This window comes from Daldinia caldariorum (genome assembly GCF_022478825.1).
Source record: "Daldinia caldariorum strain CBS 122874 unplaced genomic scaffold F4812scaffold_6, whole genome shotgun sequence".
Classification (NCBI taxonomy): Eukaryota; Fungi; Ascomycota; class Sordariomycetes; order Xylariales; family Hypoxylaceae; genus Daldinia; species Daldinia caldariorum.
In genome coordinates, this window is record NW_025953042.1 from 385,479 (window position 1) to 406,073 (window position 20,595).

General features: G+C 47.4%; 4 protein-coding genes across 4 annotated transcripts; all 4 read right to left on the reverse strand.

Moving 5' to 3' along the window:
• Window positions 1-1,563: 1,563 nt before the first annotated feature.
• F4812DRAFT_450688 (glycosyltransferase family 35 protein) lies at window positions 1,564-4,746 on the reverse strand (the record flags this gene model as incomplete). The annotated part of the gene is made up of 7 exons (XM_047936119.1): window positions 1,564-1,965; window positions 2,083-2,155; window positions 2,259-3,175; window positions 3,235-3,744; window positions 3,808-4,073; window positions 4,133-4,453; window positions 4,587-4,746. The coding sequence occupies 7 exons, from the start codon at window positions 4,744-4,746 to the stop codon at window positions 1,564-1,566; spliced, it is 2,649 nt and encodes an 882-aa protein (XP_047791021.1).
• A 3,027-nt stretch (window positions 4,747-7,773) lies between these two features.
• F4812DRAFT_458236 (G protein alpha subunit) lies at window positions 7,774-9,155 on the reverse strand (the record flags this gene model as incomplete). The annotated part of the gene is made up of 6 exons (XM_047937333.1): window positions 7,774-7,873; window positions 7,935-8,173; window positions 8,227-8,356; window positions 8,415-8,543; window positions 8,603-8,948; window positions 9,032-9,155. The coding sequence occupies 6 exons, from the start codon at window positions 9,153-9,155 to the stop codon at window positions 7,774-7,776; spliced, it is 1,068 nt and encodes a 355-aa protein (XP_047791022.1).
• A 5,643-nt stretch (window positions 9,156-14,798) lies between these two features.
• Window positions 14,799-15,663, reverse strand: F4812DRAFT_458237 (uncharacterized protein; the record flags this gene model as incomplete). Its single annotated transcript, XM_047937334.1, has 2 exons — window positions 14,799-15,130; window positions 15,156-15,663. The coding sequence occupies 2 exons, from the start codon at window positions 15,661-15,663 to the stop codon at window positions 14,799-14,801; spliced, it is 840 nt and encodes a 279-aa protein (XP_047791023.1).
• A 1,502-nt stretch (window positions 15,664-17,165) lies between these two features.
• F4812DRAFT_470544 (uncharacterized protein) lies at window positions 17,166-20,558 on the reverse strand (the record flags this gene model as incomplete). Its single annotated transcript, XM_047938990.1, has 5 exons — window positions 17,166-17,637; window positions 17,771-18,445; window positions 18,515-18,602; window positions 18,665-20,241; window positions 20,324-20,558. 5 exons carry the CDS (start codon window positions 20,556-20,558, stop codon window positions 17,378-17,380), a joined length of 2,835 nt encoding a protein of 944 aa, XP_047791024.1. The 3' UTR covers window positions 17,166-17,377.
• Between the last annotated feature and the right edge of the window lie 37 nt (window positions 20,559-20,595).

Consider the following 20,595-nt stretch of genomic DNA (forward strand, 5'->3'; position numbering starts at 1 on the left):
TTGACATGCAGAAATCCGGAGCATTCGCTCCCAGATGAATGCTGACCTACTAGATAAGCAAATCCTGCAGGATAACACCATACCCCGATCCTTAGGTATTACTTACAGATACGTTACCAAGTAGTTGCCTCTGACGTCATTGTTCCAACCCGAGATAACCAGCGACAGCAACAGCAACAGCAACAATATTGCGCATTTCCGAAATGTTCATGACTTCTTTTAATTAACTCTAAAGAAACATCTAGTTCCTATTTGTTAAAATACTTCTTCGGTCATATCGTACGAGCGCAGAAAAAAACAATCTTTAGTTAGTAAACAATATCGTCGCAATAACACTTTTTGAGTGTTGAACCTGAGACAGGTTTTTTTTTTCCTTAACCTCAAATCAAGCTGGACCCTGACGATCAGTCTCTTAATGTAAGGCTGTGGAGATCGTCTTAGGGATCATCATCGTCCCATATCAATTTGGACCAACAAGCTCTTTATTCTTATCCACCAAACCTCCCGGTCCACCAACTCGTCACCGTTACCGTCACTGTCACTGTCAAATGCCATGAGGAAACAAGTTACCTATACAATAACCCTCGTGGATCACAAACTCCGCCCACACCGGTATACAACTGACTTTCTCTATTCCACATACACGACGAACTCCCATCCCCATCGAACTGCAACTGTAACTGTATGTTCAAGGCAAAAGGGGCCCAACTATGCTCGGTGACATCACTTCCCCGGCATATCTCTCGCGGGGTACAGTTACCAACCTTCTAGATCCGGGCTTTTTCGCGAAGCCAATAGTAGACTACTACGTATCGTACAATACCTTACTAGGTAAGGTATGTACCTGTTTAAAGGGTAGGTACCTAATGTACTGTACCTGACGCCGACGGGACCTGTTGCGGGGGAGTGTCGGCGGTATCGGGAGGTAACTAGCTACCTAGGGCTAAAGGTTTATGTAGTAGGAGGTAAGTTATCAACTAATTCTAACAAGTTAGGTAGTATAGCCTTCCTCGAGTCAGTTCCTTAGTCTTTTAACATCCGAGACAATTCCGAGCTTATTTTGTATAATATTCATTAGGTTTACTATGAAGTCTCTACTTGAAATTCCCTGGATCAGGAGCGTGTTAATAATATATAATATAACTGCCTAAGGTAAGTTAGACAAATGGCTGACTTATTGATTTGGAACGAGGTGTAGGCAAATAGTTTGAGATTTAGAACATGCTATTCATTACCCCATCCTCCCCTAAGCATAATCCCCTATTCCTAATATCCCTTTCACCATCAGCCTCATAAGGATGGATATCTGCTAGTATATTCGCCCAAAGCCCCCTAGGATATGTTGGGAACCTAAAGTATTTGAACCCCTAGAACCAATCACTATATGCACTTCCTCACTCAATTCTGGAGCCCCTATATAAGGTAGGTAGGTAGGCAACCAGTTATACAATATAAACGGCGTAGTTATTCCCATTCATCAGCTCCTTTTTTCAGAAAAAATAAGGAAAGCGACGCAACTTGACCTGACTTAGACTTAGACTTGGATTTATACTCCTCCCCTCCCTACACGGCGAGCGGCTCGACGTTCCAGATGCCCTCAGCGTACTCGTTGATGCAGCGGTCGGAGCTGAAGAAGCCCATGCGGGCGACGCTGCGGATGCACTTGGAGACCCACTCGTCCTGGTTGCGGTACTCGTCGTCGACCATGCGCTGCGTGTCGAGGTACGACTGGAAGTCGTCCGACACCAGGTAGTAGTCGCCGTGGTCCCGCACCGCCGACATCAGCGCGTTGAAGTCGTTCGAGTCCCCGAACGCCCCCCCGCCGATCGCCTCGAACACCTCCTGCAGCCCCGCGTCGATCGCGTGCGTCCCGTACGTGTGCGCGTGCCGCAGGTCCTCCACGTCCTCCGACAGCGTGCCGAAGAGGAAGATGTTCTCTTGCCCGATTTCACGCGTGATTTCGATCTGGTGATGATTTAACCTTGTCAGTTTTCTCTCTCTCTCTCTTTTTTCTTCTTCTAGACCGCAAGGAAGGAGGTAGGAAAGAAAGAAGGAAGGAAAGAAAAATTGCGGAAGACTTACGTTGGCTCCGTCGCATGTTCCGATAATCAAGCCGCCGTTCAGCACGAACTTCATGTTGCTAGTTCCGGAAGCCCTATTCGCACGTTAGTCGCTGTTATACCTACCTAACCTAGGTACCTAGGTAACATAAGGTATCCTGATAGTTATAGGATCGATCTAGTAAAGGGGGAACTCACTCGGTACCGGCAGTTGAGATGTGCTCGCTAATGTCGGAAGCGGGGGTGATCATCTCCGCCTTGCTGACGTTGTAGTCCTCCAAGAAGATCACCTTGAGAAGATCGCCGATATCCGGGTCCTTGTTGACGACCGCGCCGACGCTGTTGATGAGGTGGATGATCTGTTTCGCCATCCAGTAGCCCGGCGCCGCTTTCCCGCCGAAGATCGACACGCGCGGCAGCTGCTTCTTCCTCTCCTCGGGGCTCATGGCCTTGAGCTTCAGGTACCGGTAGATGACGCCGAAGATGTTCAGCTGCTGCCGCTTGTACTCGTGGATACGCTTGACCTGCACGTCGAACAGTGACGACGGGTTCACCGTGACGCCCGTCGTGTTCTTGATGTACTTGGCGAGCCGCACCTTGTTGGCGTACTTGATCTCGGCCCACTCCTTCCTGAACTCCTTGTCGTCGACGAACGCCTCGAGCTTGTTGAGGAGCGTGAGGTCCTTCAGGAAGCCGTAGCCGCCTATCTTGCTAGAAATCAAATCCGAAAGCCTCGGGTTCGCCTGGTGCAGCCACCTTCGGGGCGTGATGCCGTTCGTGACGTTGGTGAATTTGTCGGCGCCAAAGATGTTTACGAAGTCCTTGAAGATGGTCGTCTGGATGAGATCCGAATGTAGCTCCGCAACACCGTTGACCTTGTGCGAACCGACGACGGCGAGGAATGCCATGCGGACCATCTTGGGCTGGGATTCTTCGATGATCGAGACCCGGCGCAGGAGGTCCCGGTCTTCGGGGAATTTCTTTTCTACCGATTGCAGGAAGAAAAGGTTGATGTCGTAGATGATCTGAAGATGGCGAGGCAGGAGATGTTGTACCAGGCCAACGGGCCACTTCTCCAGAGCCTCAGGCAAGACTGTGTGGTTCGTGTAGCCAAACTAGGACCGAGTTAGTATGTTAGAGCTTAGTTGTAGCTGGTTTTCAAAAGAGTACTCACGGTCCCTGTAACTATCCGCCAAGCAACATCCCATTCAAGACCTTCTTCATCGATTAGTATCCGCTGGAGTTCTACAATAGCCAATGTCGGGTGGGTGTCGTTGAGTTGGATGGCGATCTGGTCGGGGAATTCACTCCAACCACGCTTCGTCTTCTTGAATCGGCGGACGATATCGTAGAGCGAGGCGGCAACCCAGAAGTACTGTTGCTTGAGACGCAGCTCCTTTCCACGGTCGAGGTTGTCATTAGGATACAAGACGGCACTGATGGTCTCCGCTCTCTGCTGGTCCGCTACTGAGCTCTCGTACTCTCCGCTATTGAACTTCTGGAAGTCGAATTCGCCACTAGCAGCTTTGCTGGACCACAGCCGCAAGTTATTAGTAGAGGGTGTGTCGTAGCCGGGAATCGGTACGTCGTAAGCTACAGCAGTGACGGTTTCGCCTCCTTCCCAGAAGGCTACCGTCTTTCCGTTCTCATCTTGAGACTTGCGAACATTGCCGTAGAATTGGATCTATGATGTTTGTTAAACGACGTCTCGTAAATGCAGATTGCTTGCCATTAGATAGTAACTCACATCGACTGTGACATCGTGTCTTGGGAATTCCCATGGGTTGAAGTCGAGCCAGTAGTCAGGGACCTCGACTTGGTATCCGTCGATAATCTCCTGCTTGAAAATACCATAGCGGTATCTTAAACCGTAGCCCCAGGCGGGATAGTTCAAGGAGGCGAGACTGTCGAGGAAGCATGCTGCAAGTCGCCCGAGACCACCATTACCCAATGCAGCGTCGTGTTCTTGGCCGATGATGTCCTCGATACGGAAACCGAGCTCATCAAGACCCTCTGAAGCAAAGTTAGCATGGTTGAACCACCTAATCGAATGAAAACGAGCTGCATCATACCTTTGGCAGTGGCCTTAGCGCCAATGTTGAGCATAGCATTGTCTAAAGCGCGTCCCATTAAGAACTCTAAACTCAGGTAATAGACACGCTTGCTGTCTGTGAAGGTCTGGCGCTGCTGAGTCTTGTTCCACTCCTTAACTAGGCGATCGCGGAACGCTAAGCTTGTAGCTGAGTAAGCGGCCGACTCGTCGCAGTTGAACATGCTGCGAGCCAAAGTCGTTTCGACATGGCGAACAACCTCCTTTTCGAACTCATCCTTTGTCTTGAAGCCTTGGAATTGGTGCTTGGTCCATGTCTTGCGTTGGGGCTCGGGGATCGCCGCTATACGGGGAATAGTAATAGTAAATTAGTAGGTGGTCAGATTATAACGATAAGGAGTTCGACTTTTTAATAAATTGATCGATCGAAATCGCCGGTGGAAAGAAGAGACATAACATGACTGAGTTATACAAACCTTCTACGCTCTTGATCTCGCTGGCCCCAAAACCTGTGAAAGTGCGCTTATGTTTGGGACGAGAGATTCCCGCAGGGCTTACGGAACCGACTATATCGACGATAGGTGCAGCTGTGGAGGGGCGGCGTTCCCTGGTCGGTAGACGTTCTGTGGACGCCATCTTGGAGCTTTGAACTTAGAGCTCGACGTTAGTTAAACCCCTCCAAAGATAGAAAAAAGGTGCTCTAGAATATACGGAAAGCTAAGTGAAATTGATAATTAAAAGGAAAGAAGAATAACCATCTTCTTCTTCTATTGCAAGTAGTAGACAAATGATCAAGAGCTTGTTGGTATGACAATACACTGACTACCTAACCTAGACTCGACATACCTAGATAGACCTAAGGAGGGGAAGCTAACGATAAGCAAGAGCAAGGATAGGTGGTCGATAGATGGATAGGATGAGGGGGCGGGGTTAGTCGATGGCGATTGGAGCTTTCGTTCTTTGGCGAGAAATAAGAGAGAGCTCTCTCTGGGGTTCCTGGGCTTCGATGTCGATCAACCGCGGGGTACTCAACTCGTCCAGGAGCAGTCCACCGTATCACACAACAAACAGCAGCAATACTTTTCCTATCCTACGAACTTGGGGGGTGTACGTCCTATATATTAAGAACGGAAGTAAGGAAGAAAGAGCAAACAAAGAGAAACTCGGGGACATCGAGGCAAATAAAGGGGGCACCGGCTTGGTAACTTTTTTTTTTCGAGAGGAATCGGCGCGATGGTGGATACTGAGTTACCAGGGGGAGAAGAAGTTCCCAGTAGAAATCATGCCACAGCTAAGGCACGATGACGACGTGAAGCTTGCGAGAAGCTGCATGCGCCATGCTGTAGGAGTATACCCCGTTAAACAATTGGCAAAGAGGGCAGCCCGTAAGAATTGGCCTACCTGACGTCCAAACTACAATCTGGCATCTCCCAATCACTATGTCTCGTCTTATTAGAGAACTGATATGCGGACCAGGAAGAAGTGACTGGATGGTTGAATGGATGGATGGAGTCTACACGGATAATGCGGAGAGATATACTACCTTAGCATGTACGATTAGAACCACTCATACAAGATCATACAAGTCTAGAGCTGTCAACTAACGCTACTTGCCTATGCCACCAAGCTCCTTAGGTACCTAGAGCTTTCTATTACTTTAGCTTTCCCGCTTTGAGCCAACAGTCTAAAGGTATGCCCCAAAACCAGTACGACCTTAGTTGGATTTGAAACCCCATTCTAGCCATTCGAAGCGCAAGAAGACTTTTGGGAAAGGACTCGGTATATTAGGCATTGACTGAGTAGTTGACGGGTATGTACACCTTACATGCATCGAGCAGTTATGCTATGTATACCGACGTAAAGCGCTCAGTTGGTTATTAGTATCACCCCCCTTATTTATCGATATTGTAGCGTTTAGGATTATGCGGCTCGAGGTTCATATCCGAAGCTTTATGGACGAAGACTCGCAGACAGCGGCTCTGTCAGTTGGTAACGCATCCGACCTAATATCTACAGCACACTTCCATGTTAAGCAGCGTACATACCTAACCTAAACTTAAGATGATACCTACCCCTAAGGTATGCTGCATCTTCATATACTCAAGACGGCTGGCTGGCTATGTCATAACGCCCTGCAGATGCTATGCTACATACCTCTTGACGATGAGGTCGTCTGACTGAAACGGTTACCCATCCCATCCTTCAATACCTCCCATAAGTCCACAGCATCACCCGCAATATATATAAGCCACACACATTCGTTTCCCCGAGTTCCTCGTTTCCCGTTGCCGAGCTGTGCGCAAAGCAGCAGCGTTAATAATAGAAAGAGCGAAGACACAAGAAAAAAAAAAAAAAAAGAGAAAAAAAAAAGCCCATCCAGAACTTCGCCCTTATAAGTCGTTTGATGTTCTAGATCCATAACCCCGCCTCGGGCTTGAAATAGTGATACAACATCCACACCCCTCTCTCTACACCCCTCTGCCCCCCTCCCCTCGGCCCATCCTTGTAGGTTTCGGGCTATTAATAATTGGGATTGATACGCCGTGGTGTTTATCTTGGCACTAACTACAGTTCAAATGATTTACATGACATATACGTACGGTACCTAAGAGAGGATAGGTATTATTATGCACATACATGCATGTGATACGAATGCTTTTGCATTGGGTACCTATTTAGGTCTTCCAAAAGATAGAAAAAAGAAAAAAGAAGCATTGGTTGTATTTTCGTGGAGTTGCCGTTGTTCTGCTAGGGTAACGCACAAGGTATTATTATGATTGGGACGGTATGCGCGGGTAGATTCGCTCAGTATAATAACGAGGTTGCCCTAGAATGTTCTGCCATACCCTATTGATTCTTAGATTGGAGCATGTTTAATGGTATTTATAAACGTGCTATATGGGCACATCCTATGTTCAGTGTTTGCAGTATTTACGTTGAAGTACATGGCTGTGAAGAAATAAAAAGGGGGCCTGGGGAAAGATGCGAATCAACACTTGACACGAATATCAATTAGGCACATAAGCGAACATAGCGCATTCATGACTTTTCTCTATTGGTTTTAACGCTCTTCGCATCATTCCGATGCTGCATTTTGGTTTGTTTTCATGAATACCTAACCTAACGGAAGGACGCATCTACTAGTAACTATCTCCTCTTGGGATGTCCGCTGGACTATGAGCTACCACATTTCTGTTTCCGGTGCCCTTATACAGTCTAGACTCGTCTTTACGAATCATGTTTAGCGTCTTCCCTATTCCGCTATCGATCCTATGTCGGATGATGTATGTAGTCGTGGTGGTGGTGCCTATCAAGCATCGGGCAGCTTCATCTTCATCTTCTTCTCTTCTCTTCTTTTCTCTTCCTTCTCCTCTAAGTAGAAAAATGAAAACCAACCATCTCTCGCCGGACTCTTGCGGTCAGTATTTTTCTGCCTGCCATTCCACGTCATTCCCATATGCCGAAAAAACATATTAAAAACCTGTGAAATTGTCGAGGCCCCTGACGCCTTGCAAGAAAACACAAAAAAAGAAAAAAAGAAAAAAAAAAGAAATTCTGTGCGGTTCCCTGCCTAACAACTCCTGCCCAATGCTTTTTGTGGTTCTCACTCTCGGAGGCAATAAAAAAAGAACCGGTGAGTCACAAACGATAAAAGAGACGAAATCACAAGATGCCGGAATCTTTAAGCGCATTATTGAGTATCGTTTCCTTTACGGCCGCAAATACTAACCGAATGTTGGACGTATCCGTTGCCTGGGTTAAGCTAGATATCGAATGTTAGCAACTAGGAACGAAGGTCTTTGATCTGGACACGTGCAACATACTGAGGGTATAGATTCAGGTGGGCCCTATTAACCTGGTTGAATCTCCATAGCAGATACTTCGCAGCTTTGTTCACATCATTACCACCAGAGTAATCTGGGAAATAGTTACCTAGCGGCGACCTAGGAAGCTTGACTTTGAATATGTCAACCTTGTTCAAGAACAATATTATACTCGTTCTCAAGAACCATCTCGAGTTGACAACCGAGTCGAATAGTAACAAGCTCTCCATCATACGATTCTATACAGCGTTAGCTGAGCTTATGAGGCCTTGAGACCTTGTTGCAAAAATACCTGGCTACTCTCTTCGAGCAGTACCTGATCGTACTCGCTCAGCGCCACACAGAAGATGATAGAGGTCACATTCTCGAAGCAATGTATCCACTTCTTGCGCTCACTTCTCTGGCCGCCGACGTCGAACATGCTGAAGCCGCTAGGTTAGAATTTATGCCAAAACAGAATTGTCAACCCGGAGCTCTTACTGAATACTGAGAGCTCCCATCTGAAATCGGGTCTCGTAGATACCAGTTGTCTTCGTTCGAGCGCGGAGGACATCCATCTCGTTCGGCAGATAATCCGGAGCACAAATTCGCGATACCTCATCGAAGAAGCTGCAAAGGTGGTAAGCAAAAAACAAAGAACCATATTTGTACCAGTTTCTTTTACTCACTACTCAGCTGAGTCCATCAAGTAGAATTCCGTGGCATGCTGCATGAGCCGCTCGATGCATGGATCATGCCATAAGGCCTGTACTGCCGGCGCAACTTTGGGCTCAATATGTGCCGTCGGACCCGACTCGACCGTGTATCGCAGCAAATAGTTGCAATATTCTTTGGTTTCCTGGCTGCTCGCTTCGATATCGAATTGTTCCATCGCCGTTATAACTGCTTTGGCGCATTCGATTAGGTTCTTGAAGACGGTGGGGCGGTAGTTGAATAGTTCATCTTCCGAGTAGCCTTTTAAATGGATGATTTTCATCTGCTTGACGATCGTCGACTTTCCGCTCTCGCCAGAGCCTGGTGGGTAGTTCCTTATTAGTAACCGCAAAAAAGCGAGGTTCCAAAGGCTGAGCGTGGAAGGGGGGGTTGTTTAAGCTTACCCAATAAGAGAATTTTGCATTCTCTTCTTAGTCTCTTCGAATCCTCATCGAGTGCGCGGTCAATAGCTTGGCTCCGTTTCTTTTGCTCCTCTTCCTCCTTATTGGAGCTCATGCAAGCCCCCATCATGTATAATGATCGCGTTGGTTTGGAAGCCAACGCGATTATGGGTACGTAGGTAAATTAGTTAATGGTAATTGTTAATCTGGAGAGCGACAGGGCGCAAGTGACGTAGTCTGCGATGATTGTCGCTCAATGGCACATGCTATGTTTACACGGTTCGTGGGCGGTCAAGGTTCTGTTAGCTGCAACAGCTTCGCGCAGAAAATAAGTTGAGGACCACGATAGTGTACAATTACTATAATTGCTTGGACAATCCAAAAGCTAACAGAGGAAGTACAGCGATGGTCGTATTTCTTTGTTCGACGGGGTTGATAGGTGGCCTGGTAGGTTGTCCCGACAGATACCGTCTTATTAGCGGTGAGGGCGGTTGAGTTGTGGGTTCCCTCTTGACCGAAGGTAGCTTCTAGCTTCTCGGAGGATTGCGTTGTATAAGAAGATGAAGAGTGCAGGCGAATACAGCGAATGAAGCGGTAACCAAGGGAATATGACGAAATTGATTGACAAGAGATGTCAAGAGGTTATCTAAAGAAGGGAGGTGGTCAGCGCTAACTATCCCCTTAGTCTTGTTGACTTTTAATAAGTCGACTTATTAGAAGCGAGGCGGTGCGGCACGAGAATAAAGTTGCTAGGCTAATAATTGGGAAGTGTGTAAATGGCAAATGGTAGACGGTAAAAAAATAAAATAAAAAGTAACAATCCCGGCCGCGCCGGTCCAAAAAAAAATACCAGGGAATACCTAGTAGATATCATGTAGGTCTTGGGTATGCTAGGTATGGATTATACAAAAAAGACCTAGTCTTCATATACATAGGTTTAGGTAGGTATACACATATATATATATATATATATATATTAAACAACCAGACTTTTTGGAAGTAGTTATTTCGAAATGGAATTTAAATAGAAAGGTTTAATTATTTTCCTCTTCTTATATTCATTCACTTCTTGCCTGCCTGCCTGCTTGCTTGCTTGTTTATTTGTAGGTGGGTTTTACCTACCAGGAACGATATCGCGAGAACCTCTCTTTTAGAGATTGTTTTCACTTATCATATAGGCGAAGTCCTGCTGCTCTTTTCGTCGCTTGACTGTGTGTAATAAAGTAATGGAGAAATTAAAATTCATAAACGGGTGGCGCGCACAATACAATGGTCTTAAGAACGGGACGGGAACGGGATGCGAGTCCAGGGGAGTTGCGAAAAAAATAGATTGCAGAGCACACAAATGTGACGGTGTTTCTTTTCAGCTCTGGCAAGATGGCCGAAGGTTGTTGAAGGAGAGGTAAAGAAAAATAATCGAGGAAGGAAATCCGACTTAGCCTTGCAATGGCATAGCGGGATAATATTACAATGTAGTAATCGGGAAGGTAGTTGAAATCGGTATGCTAGGTAAGGTATGTATATACGTATATACACGCATATATACGCGACTAATAAGCAGAAGGGGGGTGGAGGGGAGGATAGAAAGCAACGTTGAAAAGCTGATGAAACTGACGATATTTGATACCGGGTAACGAATATAGAGAAACTGGGTGTATTTACTCACTTTTTTTTTCTTAATTATCAACGCACACGCGCACGCGCACAACTCCCAATTGCCCTATAAGAGAATAGCAATATCAATCAATGGTGGCAATTCTTCCTTAAAGTTTGGAGTAGGAGAATTATTCTCAGATGGGATTGGGGATCAATAACGAGAAAAAGGTGGGAAAATGCCGGCGCTTACGGCAATTAATACTATGTAAACGTTAGCAAGATTTAGTTTCACGCAAGTAAGACCTCACGATGTGACTCTTGCAAGGGGAAGAAAAGAAACAAAAAAAAAAGAATTATAGAACGAAGAAAACCCAAATATTAATCAATCACGCTTCTCGAATTTCCACTTGTGCAAGGTCACGGAGGATAGGGCCTCTTCACCGTTCTTCTGTTCATCGGCTTGCATCAAAGGTTCCCCTCTTAAATTCTCCAAAGTCTCCAGAGCCCCGAAGGGCTGAACTTTTTAATGGTTCACTGAAAGCTGATATGTAAAGGTTTCGTCAGGTGATTGGCGGGATGCATTTTTTGGTACGTATTCAGGTATTTTGGTACCCTTGCAATCCACGCTTGTTTGAGCTGTACCTTTCGGCTTAGGAGCAAGGGGGAGCTTCCAATCGCTTTTATACCCGCGGTACTTTTTCGATTGAATTTGTGCAGGTGGTTTTCGCCCGTGGCCGTCCAGTGTCCGTAGCGTCGGGTTATGTACAATACCTAGACCTAGGTACGTACCTAGGTACTTACTTAAGCACGCTATTGCCCCCTATGTCTCGACCTAAAAATAAAATGTTCTTGGGAACGGAGCAAGCATGATGAAACTATTGAACACGCGTTGCGCGATGTCTTACATTATGTAATCTAACATGTTTCTTTTCTTTGTGGTACAGAACTTGGTCGGTGTGTGTACGAAGTGCAAGTGCATCATACATTATGTAACTTTTGATATACCTACCTACCTCAAGTAGGTACCTAAGCTACCTTGTACTATGTAGTACAGCTACGGTGGGCCATATAGAGAGGTATACTACCTATTCGTAGTACGAAAGCTTCGTTGCCTTACGACAAAAAAAGAAGAAAAAAAAGACCCACAAGAGCTTCATTTAATCCCCATAGGTCAACAGGACCAACAGCTAAACGGGGATTATGCCATCCCTATCCCCACGAGCTGCCGACGTTAAACAAAGCAAACCACATGGGGCCCCATTCCATTTATTTAGGGCAATCAGAATCGTTCAAATCGAGATCAATTGATATGATACTACGTACATAGTATGTACCTAACACTACGAACTTGTCGAGTCAAGCACACGGAGAGAAACGAGAATACGCACATTGGTCCTTGGATGTCCTCGGATATCGTTGCTTTCATGGGATACCGCAGATCTTCTTTTTCGTCATGACTCTTACCCAGAAACGGCAGCTGTCTACGGTTGAAAATTGGAAAAAAAAAAAAAAAAAAAAAAAAAAAAAAAAAGTTAGCGACAACCTTCAAAACCTCTCTGTCCCATTGGCCCGGTTTATCGTCCATATACTACCATGTTCTCTTATCACCTGCATAATATGCTGCAGTTGCACGGGGAGCCAACTAACTGCCACCGCTTCCCGACCCAATTCGAGCCGGCCATTCGTTCTTTGTGCGTCCAAAAGGCCAAAGGCTGCACCTAGCAACGTGCTCAGGGGTAAACTTGTGTAGCAGTCTAATATGTTTTGGTTTGCCAAAATGGAGGCTCAAGGGCAAGCTGAGAGGTAGGCTAGGTACCTCATCAACTAAGATCGCAACTTATTGTCCAGACTTCTCGGTATGACTCCATTCGTCGTTTCATAGGTTGCCCCCTTGCTAATAAAGCTTTAAGTATCATTCACCGCTCTATAATTAGAGTAATGGTTAGGTAGGTACGTAAATGGTACTCATCAGACGGGAGGGACCAGTCAGCGGCAACAACTTCTCGAACAGGGATTATCAATACCGTTGTGCTTTCGTTCTCTAGCCATATTCAGCTGCAGTTGCATACGTACAGCTCGCCTGCTCGCACAAATCGCAGTTGGCGATTCGGCTACGGTTACCCTGCAAGACGTACCTAAGTGATAATATAAAGTGACCGGTCAGATCGAGATGCAAAAGATTACTCAAGGAAGAGTACTAACTACCTAGGTAATCTTACGTTAACGCCTACCTCTCACTACCTAAGTTACCTAGTACGGGCGAAAAGTCTTACGTGAAATAGGCTGATAATGCGTTAATAAGTATCAGGTTCTAGGTAGGTATTAAGCTGAGGTTTTATCCCTTCAAGCTCCGTCAATAACTATCACAGATACCCCTATTTTACACTCCATTGCCCCCCATTACTACCTACACAACAAGCTTTTCTTTTCTTTTTTTTTATACCACCATTATCATAAGACGATGATTTCTATGTGTCAGCGGCACCACGCCTAATACACTTAATGGTCGAGCCATAAACCATGGCGGGGCTTTTCGGACATGACAACGCTGTTTCGCATCCTTTACCTTCTCGCGGTGTGAAATAGTTTCCAAAAAACTTGTGTCCCTATATCCAATCACAACTAGTTTTCTGGCCATGGCTGACCGAATAAGTGTAGATCTAGTTTATAACCAGCTATCCCGCAGGTCAATACCACCCACCGGGTATGTCTCCAACTGGTCACCGCCGGTTTCTCACCTCTTGCAGATAACACCGCATATCACCCTCCTCTCGTCAGACACCTCCCTGCCCACGTGTTTGATGTGCCGCGGAAGGGTGCCTACTTGACGTATGTAAGACACGCATTCGGTGTCGGCGCCTCATGGCCTCAGTCATGAAATCCGCGGCTAAGATAATTCGGTGTTAACCGAGATCTTGTTCGAACGCTAGGACCAGACAGGAGCATTCGAGACAGAAAATCAATATCGCCGAGTCCCTAATCGATTCGTTAACTAAGCCTTATACTATACTTCGCATAAGCATACACTATAGACTCTCAATTATAACACTGATTAAGCGTCTCTCCCGAAAATCTCACCTAAAATCATTACGTACCTCCGTTATCTTTACCTAAAATTGATTATGTCTCTTCCTCACTTACCACAAGTATCCATCTATAGCAATACGATGACTGCCACTACCTCCTAACCTAATGTAGGTTATACTCCATTATCCTTATTACGTACAAGAGAATAGAGACCAAGGCTAACTAGTCTAGAATCGTTACCCTGAATACGAGGTTTCGTTCCATGAGAACTTATGGAAAGGAGCTATGATACTCTACGTTGCCAGGTTAATGCGAACACAGCCTCTTCGCAGAGCATTCGAAACTTCTACGCCCCTTCCAGAACATGTTCATGCAACCCCCACGTCATTCCAATAACTCCTATTCTTCCTTTGTTCCTTCTCAACGCCGGCTACTATGTCGTTTTTCCTACTGTACCTCTTATCATCCTTGCCTTGGTTTTTATTCTCATCCCTGAAAGGGATTCCTGCGGCTCATGAGGTTGCAGGCATCGCACGTGGTTTCTCCCGTCTGTGCTTTGATTTGGCAGGGTCCTAAACCATGGCGCCAACCACGTGTCGGCCGATTCCGTCCGTGTGCTTTGATTAATAGCGTTCCTACGGCAAGCAATATTCGGTCCTTCAAATACGAAATGGTTACGTATATGAGAACTGATCCCCAAGAGTATGTCAATAAATTAGTAGCCTCAGCCGAACTAGTTCGTCCAGACTATTTGACAGTTATGTAATTCTGGTTCTGCCACTATCTAATTGTCTCTTTACCATAGAAGCTTGACTTCACGAATGAGTTTGTTTAACTCTTGTCTAGTCGCAAAAGCGCGTCTATCTGGTTTCACCGTCGAGTTGCCTTACGTTACACAGTTGTTTGTCCCATTACGCTGGTGCGTGCTGGGTCGATCGCAATCTCAACTCGGAATCACTGAGTGGATATATTAAGGCAAGCATCACGATTCTAACAATGGACAAGGGGGCTTGGGGCTTGGATATCTTGATCCCCAACCGCCCCATAGCACGCGAACCGTGTCGGAACGCGCTCAACCACAATAGCCGAGAGCAGGTAAGGGAGGTCAAGATGATAGTCTTTTTCTCAGGGCTTTGAAATCTTGTCCTTACTCCCTCCACCTTATCCCCCAGTCTCCTTTTGCGAAACTCGGCTCGACAATTTTTCCTTGCATGACAGCCTCGCATTTTCTCGGAGCGACGGTATTGTCCCCGACGGCGAAGCCGAATATGACGCCCCTGCGCGCGGCACTACGGACCATTTCGCGCTGCTGGGCTTTCCGCTGCCCTTCCAGCCTCCGTTCCGCATTTTCTTTCGTCTCCTCGCTTCGTTCCGCTCGTCCCTTTTCCCCGCCGACGCTGCCGTTGACCTGCGACACGGTTTGCGGAGGGCGAATCCGAGTCCCGCTTCGTACCGCCATGCGCGCTAGGACGTCGCCATCTAGACAAATCGTCTTCGTTATCACCAAGATCCACGGCGCTGTCTCTGTCCTCCGGTGCTTCTGTAGTGACATCCTCTTCCCTTCCGTCGTCGGAGGTTGACGGGAGAACTCTCGAGGCGCGGTTCTTCTTTCGTCCGAACGTCTTGTCCGGGTCCGCATGATCTCCGAACATGGCTTTCTCTACCTGGCCGCAGGAGGCAATGACACGCGGATCGCCCTTGACCACGCGCTTTTTCGATTTATTACCTCGTTGAGCTTGACTGGCATCGTCGCCGTTTTTGCCGGAGAGTATGCGCACGAACGTAGCTTCGATTTCCTGATCTAGCTTCCGCGGCTTGCTGTTGCGACAACGCTGGGAACAATAGCTCGGCGCATTGGAATCGTGCCCTGCTGCAATGTTTGTTCGGCGCGAACTTATGACTCGGCCGCATGAGCGGCAGTAGGGCGTCGACTCGCCACCTGGTAGTAGGTAGAATGGCGCCGGCGTCGCTTGCGACTTACCGGGCCGCGACCACGAGTCCATCCAGCTCATCGTGACAGAGGGGTAAAAAGCCCGTGAGCTAAATAGAGAGAGGTAGGGTCGTAGATTATTATTATATCTTGTAGATGTGCTCACAAGACCAAACATAGACTAGCAGGTAGGTTCTAAGAAGCTCTTAGGGTAATAAGTAGAAATGGCCTACTGAAGTACCTAGAGATAGGGTTCTTATGACCTGATATGATAGTATTTAGTTGTGAAGTCATTCAAGAGTGAAGAGCGTGAACACAAGAAGGTATTCGACCAAACTGATAGTTAGATTCATCCCAACACTACGTACAATCCCGAGTACAATGACGTCACTAGCTAGGGAGGAATGGAATGGATGGAAGTCTTGGATCTAAAATGGTGAACAACCTTATACACTTCTAGATAAAGAGATTTGCTAGGTAAATCTTTTAGTTTCAAGTAGGTCTCTATGTAGTAGTATATTAGATACAATGATATCCATGGTCAACTTATTAAGTTGATTTATTCAACTGAATACCTGGTACGCAACTGTCCGTCTTAGATACTGTATAAACATCAACACCACGAAACCTAAGTTGATCAAAACACACCCGCTGTTACTCTTGCATATAATCCCTAAGACCGGATAACACGAGAAAAAAACAAAACGACTTGCAATGTTTGGGGGCACAAGCTACCTAAGTAGGAGGCACCTATACCTATTATCTCGTACTAGACAGCATCTTCGCTCACAGTCTTGCAGACCCAAGCACCTTCACAGCTAAGTCTACCTCATATACCCAATCCAACGCTAACGTGAGACCTCAGCCTCATATAACTATCCCCCCCATTGTTATTACAATAGTACCTAGGTATGTAGTAAAAAACTTTCTTGAAATAATACGGTGTGGTTGTGTCCAGAGTTCCCACTCTCGGCTCAAGGCTCAACTTATCCCAAATTCACCCTGACATATCCTGCCCAAACATTCATCCATCCATCAAACATCAAAATAACCCATATCAGCGCTAGGTATAGCCTGTGCCTCCTCCAAAAACGAGAGAGGGCAAAAAAATAACACACAACCTGCCCATGCCCATCCTAGATTCCCAGCTCCTCAGCTCCTAAGCCCCCCATGAGCATAAAACGTAACCATCCTGATATCGAAAATAAAAAAGGGAGTAGTAGTAGTAGTAGTAGTAGTAGTAGTAGTAGAAGAAGAAGAAGAAGAAGAAAAGCCGAAAGGGGAAAAGGGGTATACGTCGTCGAGTGAGTAAGAGGTAAGTAGTAAGAGGTAAGTAATTTATCGATAATCGTAGCGTGCCAACCATATATCATTAATAACTGTTTTTTTTTTCTTCTTCGCCGCTTGATAACGGTTTATATAACTAGAGGTATCTTTCTTTCCTTTCCTTTTCTTTTCTTTTATGAATTTTTTTTTCGGTCTCGTTCTTCCGGACAAAGAAAAAAAAAACCCGGGTATCATCGTGATCTATGTTGTAATGACTTTCATCTTCTCCTTAGCGTTAGCTACCTGCATTGCCGGTACTTGTGTGATGTTATTGTATTAGGGTAGATAGGTACGCACTAGAGAAGAACTAGCATAAATTTTGCTAGATAGATAGATAGGTATGTAGATAGAGAGAGTGTGTGAAAAGAAGTAATAAGTCCCGCGTCGGGAAGTCGTGTAAATAGGAGTGGTAGTAGTAGTAGTCTGATCATTCATTGACTCGAGCGACGACGGAGGTAGGTAGGCTCGCACTAGTACACGCCCGCTCTGCTAGGGACGGGCTGAGTCTCGCTAGCGGGAGTTATCGAACCGATAGAACCGTATTTGCGGTCCGTGTTCTTTCGGAGGGAAAGCTGGAATCGCGGTTTCTTCTCCTTCTCCCAGCTGTTGATGCTGGCGTTATCTCCGGGATGAACCGTCCTGATCGAGCTCGGGTCGAGGTGGGACTGCGGGAATATTCCCCAGCCCTTTGATGTCGTGCCGGACCAGCACCAGTGATCGGTGTAAGCCCCTGGTGAAGAAAACAAGGTGTTAGCATAAATTGGAGATACCACCGAACTTCTCAAAGCAGCTTTTGCTGTTGCTGTTGCCGAAAGAGCAGTAATAGGCTAGGTAGTAGGATAGGTAGACCGAGGAAAACTCACAGCCAATATTCTTAATAACGTCCCCCTTGTCGAATTTCAGCCACCTATCGTCGTTTTTCTGGTTCCACTTCCATCGCGCCACGGCTTGCACGTTGCTCGTGCCTTGCATTTTGATCTCGGCCTTCGGCGGCACGTCGATCTGGACGGAATCGGCTTCGAACGCGGCGCGGACGCCGTCATGCCAGCCGATGCCCCATTTTCCTTCGTACTTGACCGGGAACTCGATACCGACTATCCTAGCCCCGATGGCAAAGTGAAGAACCGGGTCCCTACCGGGCGGCGATCGCATGACTCCGTTCTGTATCTTCCTCGTTTCCGTCGCGATGGCAGAGGGTAATCTGGAAAGCTCCCGTGAGAGGCCAGCCATGACGGAGAGCGTCGGCGGATGCGGTAGGTGCAGGTCGAAGTTATCCCTGAATGCTGGCGGGATTTCAGGTCCTTCGATAACGGTCAATCCAGGGATCACGGGGAGCGGGCGAGGATGCTTTGCTAAGTGAGTGAATAATTGGGTCTGGTTGAAGAAGACCGTAGCATCGCTTTCTTCTATAGTCTTGCCCTCCTGAATACAGAACAAACATCCGTACAGCTGCTCCTCGACATGTCGAATCTGCAAATGGCTCTTTTGGAGTATACGCAGTCGAAACCCGATATAACTGGAAGTGAAACTGCCAGAAGCTGGGTACTATGTAAGACGGGATCCAACGGCTTATAAATTAATACAGGGGAGGTAGAGATATATCTTACAGTCGTTATTCAGGTCTTGCTCGACCGACTTGAAGTCGATCTCAAATAGACAGTGGTTGCACTTTGCTACAACGGCCATCGAGAAACCCTATCCTTTTTGTCAATAACACGCGAGATCAACGCGACGTATAAAGACATGTTAAGACTTACACCAACGGGCCGTTTGATTTTCTTGAAGCCAAGACGGCCGGCCATGACCTCCTCTGCGCCCTTGCAAAACCCTTTAAGCTTGTAGAAGGAGCTATACGGGCCTATCGAGCAGTCCGGTTCCCGCGCGGGAATGGGCTGCTCCTCCGGCATCGGGTTTTCCGCGTCGACCGGGATCAGGCCCGAATCTACGGTTCCTGGGACTTGCGTGCTGGGACGACGGGCTAGGATGGTAGATGAAGAGTGGTTAGTAATTGTCCCCATCCCGGAAGATATGCTGCCGTTCGTCGCTGCGCGTTGGTAAATAGGCGGGAGTCCCGAGTACTCTGGTGGTTGCTGTCCCGGGCTGAGAGGTTCCACTGATAAGACCGAGTTTCGATGCGCGGTAGAAGAAGCGATAGCACTAGTCGTAGCAACACCGGGGTTCATACAATCTACTATGTCGAAAACCGAGCTGTTAATAGACTCAGTTGACGGGTGGCGATGGGGACGACGAATTCCTCTTTCTTGAGCCCTCTCCTGAGCTCTTTCCTGAGCCCTAGCCAAAGAAGTCTGTCTTGGTGGGAAGCTGGGGATAGGCGGCAGGGCAGTTTTTGGGCCCTGCGTGTTAATAGCAATGTTCTCGGGGATAGAAGGGGTACGGCCAAGCACGGAAGATGTATCCGACGGTGACCGACTAGCGGACGGATCACGCAGTTGTCCTGGCCATGCAGCAGACCCCTCGTTAGAAGGTGACCGATTTGCAGATGTGAAGCCGCTATGGGATCTGTATGTTGAACCCTGCGTAGAGTTAGTCCAGCGATTCCTCTTCCTGGGAGACTGGGATCCATCGCTGATCGTCCCTTGGCTTTGCGAAGCCGCTCGCATTCGGCCGTCTTCGACGTCCCTTTGGGTTAGGTTGAGAGAGTCGTCGGTTCTGCTACGAATGCGTAGGGGCGCGGCGATGCTACCAAGGGGACTAACCGGTTGCGCTGGAGGAATAGTTGGGGAGTCGCTGGGGACAGGGGGGCGACGTTCCCATCGATCTCCCTCGACCGAATGCTCTACGGGACTAACAGGCGGGACCATTCCGACCTGCCACGGGTCGGCCGAGGGCGGTCTTGGCGGGTGTTCCGAGGTGGCATCGGAGACTTCGGAGCGGTGCGAGTTACTTCTTCGGTCGAGATCGCTCACTGATCGCGGAGGAAAGTTTGCCTCCAAACCTTCGTCGGGGCCGGCCACCGCTCCCATCATGCTGCTTAATTGCAGCTCTGTCTCTTCTATCAGCTTTTCTGTCGATATGTCCACTGGAGGGTTGACGATAATACTTGTTGCTGTTGGTAATTGCCCATAATGCAGGTTGTCCACGTGGTCAGGGGCTGCTGACGGTGCTCTACTCCTTGGAGGGGGGGATGGTAGTAACGGCGGTGCGGGAGCAACCAGTTTCATTCGTTTGAGGATATCCACGATCTTGGGCGCAGCTCTCCTAGAAGCCTTTTGTAACTCGTCGAACTTGGCGGGATCGAAGTCGTCAGGCTCAACATAGTCGTCGAAATCCCACAACAAGTCCTCCAGCTCGGATCGGAACTGCGCGATTTCGTCTAGTGCGCACGAATATATTTGGTCAACTTATAATTCTCGATTGGCCTATTATAATTTCTAGACGAGACGAATAAACCTTACCGTTCTCCTTGATCGCATCAACAAAGTTGACGCCATACTCTTCAAGGTTCTTAGTGCAGAGCGGCTCGATCCGCTTCAGTGCCCGTTCGCCTTCTCTAACTAGGTTTTGTGCTGCCTTGAGCATAAGCGGTGACGTTTCCTCGTCAGCATTTGGCGCATTCTCAATCGCTGTGTTGCCTTTTTCTACAATCTCCCTAAAGGGCGCGATCGCGAGCCGCTCGACTTCGTCCGTCATGATGGGCCAGCGGGTATGGTTAGAAAATTGAGCGTAT